A 5,000-nucleotide genomic window follows, 5' to 3' on the forward strand; every position below is an offset into this window, starting at 1 on the left:
ATACCTCTCACAAGAACAAAGAGGCCAGGTGAGCACACTTTGTAAAATGGATGTTATTCAGCAAAACCCAGGAAGAACTGATATTGTTGAGCATTATATTGTGCTACTGTTAAAAGACTCAGTTACAGGATTCCTGAGCGCCTGCAGATCTCGTTAAAGAAGGAGGTTGACCTAATGCTGTCCCTGGGGATCATTGAAGTTTCAAAAAGTGAGTGGTGTAACCCTGTGGTCCTGGTTCCAAAGAAGGACGGAACCATAAGGTTTTGCATAGACTTTAGGTACCTTAATTCTATATCACTCTTTGATTCCTATCCGACACCGAGAATTCTCTCTAAAGGATATTGGCAGGTTCCCCTCACTGAGCGGTCCAGGAAAATGACCGCCTTCAGAACGCCATGGGGACTCTTCCAGTTCACGGTGATGCCCTTTGGATTACATGGTGCACCAGCAACCTTTCAGAGACTTATGGATCAGGTACTCAGGGAATTTTAAAGTTTTGCAGCAGCATATTTGGATGACATTGTCATTTACAGTTCAAGTTGGGAGCAGCATATGTACCACTTGCAAGCTGTTCTGGAGTGTTTGCAAGCATCTGGCCTTACTGTAAATCCAGCCAAGTGTGTCTTTGCAGCTTCCTAAACTGAGTACCTCAGACATGTCATTGGGGGGGGAGTGCTGCGGCTGCAGGTAAACAAAATAAAGGCTTTGGGATCTTGTTCTCTGCCCCAGTCAAAGAAGCAGTTGTGCTCCTTTCTGGAGATGGCTGGCTTCTACCATCACTTCATCCCCCAGTTTTCTGCCTGGGCGGCAACTCTGACTGACCTGACAGGATCTCGGAATCCGAACCACATACAGTGGACAAAGGAAGCAGTGGCAGCCTTTCAGGACATACTGTACGTCAGTCATTGAGTAAGAATCCAGTTTTATTTTCTGATGATCTCTTTATTGTGCAATCTGATGCTTCTGAAAGAGGACTCAGAGCTGTCCTCTTGCAGGGACCCCAGCATGATCGCCACCCACTGGCCTACATTAGCAGGAAGTTGTTCCCCCGTGAGGTTCGATATTCAACGATGGAAAAAGAAGCTCTCGTCATCAAGTGGGCCCTGGATTCTTTCTGATATTACCTTCTAGGCCGTGAGTTTACCCTGGAGACGGACCACAAAGCCTTACAATGGCTCAAAAGGATGAAAGATACTAATGGGAGAATAACACGGTGGTATCTTGTCCTACAGCCTTTTTGTTTCTCCATTCAACACATCCCAGGAAAGGATAATGTAACAGTAGATTATCTCTCTCTCTGGGGTAGCGAGAGTCCTGAAGAGGGGGGGTGTGTGATGGCCGGGCCACACAGAGGTAACAGCCCCTAAATCATTTGATGATTAACACTGACATTATTCTCTGTCCCTTTAAGAACAGAGGTGGTGAGGGGCCGGCCTAGAGAGAGCTGGAGGCGGCCTTAAGTGGACCAGACCATTGCAGAGGGGGACTGGGGTTAAGGGGGCTGTGTTTGTCCCTTAGTTTTGGTTGTTTATCCCCTGTGTTTATGATTATTTATATTTGGTATGGTCCAAACTGTATTTAAGTTGACTCCTGTCTCATTTGAGGAGGTCAGTTAGTTTGTGTCAGTTCTTTTTACACATTCTACCTCTTTTATTGGCCTGTGTTAGTCTGTGGACAATAAAACACCTTTTTTAAATGTAAAGCTGTTTCTTTGCCTCACTGCTTGGACCCTAACATAACTACACAACTATAATAAATACTACACAACTATCATAACACTGTGGTGTTTGATGACCTACACAAACATTTAGGTGTGTGTTAATACACACAGAGACACACAAACACACACACAGTCCAAAGTCCGGTTGTTGACCCTGTGTGGAGACCATCACTCTGTCCAGTTCTAGCAGGACGAGCAGACAGACACATCATCACCATGACAACTGAGTTCCACGACGACCCCGAGGACGAGAGCAGCTCCTTCTGGAACAAAGGTACACACAGTAACACACACACACAGTAACACACACACACAGTAACACACACACACACACAGTAACACACACAGTAACACACACACACACACACACAGTAACACACACACAGTCCACTGACTCGTGCGTGTGTTTGTGTGTGTTTGTGTGTGTGTGTGTGTGTGTGTGTGTGTGCGTGTGTGTGTGTGTGTGTGTTACTGTGTGCGTGTGTGTGTGTGTGTGTGTGTGTGTGTGTCAGAGCGTCCTCCTGTCCTGCTGTCCGTCTCCAGGTACAGACGGTGGGCGTGTCCTGCTCTGACCACAGTCGTCCTCTTCGCTCTGATTGTGGCTTTGGCAGCAAGTAGTGCGTCTACACACACACACACATACACACATACAGACACACACACATACACACACTAGTCTGTTACACACTGACAGACAGAGGACAGATGGACGGGGAATGTGACATATAGATGTTACACAAACACGACCATCCATTGTGTCCAACACTAAAGAGGAGGAGCCTCATCACTCACACACAGACACACACTGACACACACATACAGACACTGTGTGTGTGTGTCCATAGACTCCAGGACGTGGAACCGTCTGTGGTCTGTAGACCAGGACCTGTCCATTATGAACCGTTCTCTGAGTAACACTGAACAGATGTCCTCAGGTAACACACACACACACACACGCACACACGCACACACACACACACACAGTAACACAATGACACACACACTGTGTTTCAGACTCTCAGAAGGAGATGATGAGGCTCAAGTTTGCTGTGGAGAATAACAAAGACACACTGAGCTCAGGTACACACACATATTGTGTATTTAAGTGTGTTATATTGTGTATTTAAGTGTGTTATATTGTGTATTTAAGTGTGTTATGTTATGTATTTAAGTGTGTTATATTGTGTATTTAAGTGTGTTATGTTGTGTATTTAAGTGTGTTATATTGTGTATTTAAGTGTGTTATATTGTGTATTTAAGTGTGTTATGTTGTGTATTTAAGTGTGTTATATTGTGTATTTAAGTGTGTTATGTTATGTATTTAAGTGTGTTATATTGTGTATTTAAGTGTGTTATATTGTGTATTTAAGTGTGTTATGTTGTGTATTTAAGTGTGTTATATTGTGTATTTAAGTGTGTTATATTGTGTATTTAAGTGTGTTATATTGTGTATTATTGTGTTATATTGTGTTATATTGTGTATTATTGTGTTATATTGTGTATTATTGTGTATTATTGTGTTATATTGTGTATTATTGTGTATTATTGTGTATTACTGTGTTATATTGTGTATTATTGTGTATTATTGTGTTATATTGTGTTATATTGTGTATTATTGTGTTATATTGTGTATTATTGTGTATTATTGTGTTATATTGTGTAGTGTCCCAGGCGTTGCAGCAGTTGTCTACGTTGGACTCACTGAAGAGGACGGTAGCGTCTCTGCGATGTTCTCTGCAGCAGATCATGAACAACGGTAACTATGGAAACGACTCCTGAGCTAGCGTCGCTATGGTAATCGTGGTGTCCCTGTGCGTCTCAGGCTCTCAGGGGGCGGGGTGCTGTCCTCTGGGGTGGGACCCCTCGGGGTCCAGCTGTTACTACTTCAGTAAAGACTCTCTGTCGTGGCACGAGGCCAGAGACCACTGCAGCAGCATGGAGTCACAGCTAGCCATCCTGGTCTCTGACGAGGACTGGGTGAGTCCTGTCCATCCTCATGTCTGTCCTCCTCCTGTCTCACTGACCTGTCTGTGTGTGTCAGGACTTTGTGTCCCAGCACGCCACCAGAAACTTCCTCTGGATCGGTCTGAGCGACGAGCGCACGGGGAAGTGGGAATGGATCAACCACACGCCCTACGTCATGAACCGCAGGTGAGTCTATGAGGACCAATCAGGGGCGTGAGTGTCCTGTCTTTCTGTGTGAGGACCAATCAGGGGCGTGAGTGTCCTGTCTTTCTGTGTGAGGACCAATCAGGGGCGTGAGTGTCCTGTCTTTCTGTGTGAGGACCAATCAGGGGCCTGAGTGTCCTGTCTTTCTGTGTGCAGGCGCTGGAGGCCTGGACAACCTGATAGTTGGTTGGGTCACGGTTTGGGAACAGGAGACGAGGACTGTGCTCACCTACACAACGATGGACGCCTCAACGACCTGCACTGTTCCACACGACTGCGTTACATCTGTCAGAGACACACCCAATAAAACTGTGTTGACCCTGTGTGTGTGTGTGTGTGTGTGTGTGTGTGTGTGTGTGTGTGTGTGTGTGTGTGTGTGTGTCAGCAGACGATCTTTGAACTTAAAGTTTTTTTATTTGTCCCAAATGAAAAAACTTCAAAATAAAAGTGCACTCAAACATGAGCGTTCACATACACACACACACACATTGGTGCTGCTCAGTGATAGGCTCGACTCAGAACCAGCTCCATACAGGCCCCGCCCAGGTGACACGCCTCCAGGACACACACCAGACTCTGATTGGCCAGTTGTGCTGCCATGGCAACCAGGTCACCTACAGAGAGAGAGGTTAGCGTGTGTGCGTGCGTGTGCGTGTGTGTGTGTGTGTGTGTGTGTGTGTGTGCTGACCTGCTGATGGTGGTGGGGTGTGTGTGGAGAAGGCTCCATGTGCTAGGATGGAGGTCCAGGTGTTGGCGTGAAGAGAGGAAGAGGAGGATGAAGGGAGGAAGGTGACATCGAGCATCACGCCGTCAGAGAGCACTGCACAAACACACAGAGATGCTGGACATGTGTGTGTGCTGGGCTTCAGTGTGTGTGTGTGTGTGTGTGTGTGTGTGTGTGTGTGTGTGTGTACCTCTCAGTCTCAGAGTGTAGTACCCTTGGTGGGTGGAGTCAAACCCCTCCAGAGCAGAGCTAGCCCCGCCTAGTGCCATGGCAGCAGCTTGCTCCTCCCCTCGACTGTGATCGTATCTGAGAGGCAGTGTCTCCACGGCAACGGGAGCCACACTGGGACGGAGGGGGGCGGAGCTACAGGAGGAGTCCGCTTCATCT

The 5,000-nt window shown here is 46.7% G+C and overlaps 2 protein-coding genes across 6 annotated transcripts in view; one reads left to right on the top strand and one right to left on the bottom strand.

The window, feature by feature from the left end:
* The first annotated feature begins 1,632 nt into the window (after positions 1-1,632).
* On the top strand, positions 1,633-4,201 carry asgr1a (asialoglycoprotein receptor 1a). Of its 2 annotated transcripts, none has more exons than XM_028442480.1 (8): positions 1,633-1,994; positions 2,233-2,337; positions 2,566-2,655; positions 2,735-2,800; positions 3,384-3,476; positions 3,543-3,697; positions 3,762-3,875; positions 4,046-4,075. In XM_028442480.1, the coding sequence occupies exons 1-7, from the start codon at positions 1,937-1,939 to the stop codon at positions 3,873-3,875; spliced, it is 681 nt and encodes a 226-aa protein (XP_028298281.1). In that variant the 5' UTR covers positions 1,633-1,936; the 3' UTR covers positions 4,046-4,075. The 2 variants fall into 2 exon arrangements, with proteins under 2 accessions (XP_028298281.1, XP_028298280.1); XM_028442479.1 differs by having other exon boundaries at positions 1,642-1,994; positions 3,762-3,871; positions 4,046-4,201.
* Positions 4,202-4,283: 82 nt separating this feature from the next.
* Positions 4,284-5,000, bottom strand: part of LOC114460544 (RPA-related protein RADX) — a 10,498-nt gene continuing 9,781 nt past the window's right edge. For all 4 annotated transcript variants that reach the window (XM_028442432.1, XM_028442430.1, XM_028442431.1 and 1 more), the window contains exons 16-18: positions 4,804-5,000; positions 4,578-4,709; positions 4,284-4,503 (exon numbers count right to left, since the gene is read on the bottom strand). The exon at positions 4,804-5,000 is cut by the window's right edge and continues 73 nt beyond it. In XM_028442432.1, coding sequence (XP_028298233.1) covers positions 4,388-4,503; positions 4,578-4,709; positions 4,804-5,000 — 445 coding nt within the window. In that variant the 3' untranslated portion in view covers positions 4,284-4,387. The remainder of the gene's footprint in view (positions 4,504-4,577; positions 4,710-4,803) is intronic.

This window comes from Gouania willdenowi, unplaced genomic scaffold, assembly GCF_900634775.1.
Source record: "Gouania willdenowi unplaced genomic scaffold, fGouWil2.1 scaffold_51_arrow_ctg1, whole genome shotgun sequence".
Taxonomy (NCBI): Eukaryota; Metazoa; Chordata; class Actinopteri; order Blenniiformes; family Gobiesocidae; genus Gouania; species Gouania willdenowi.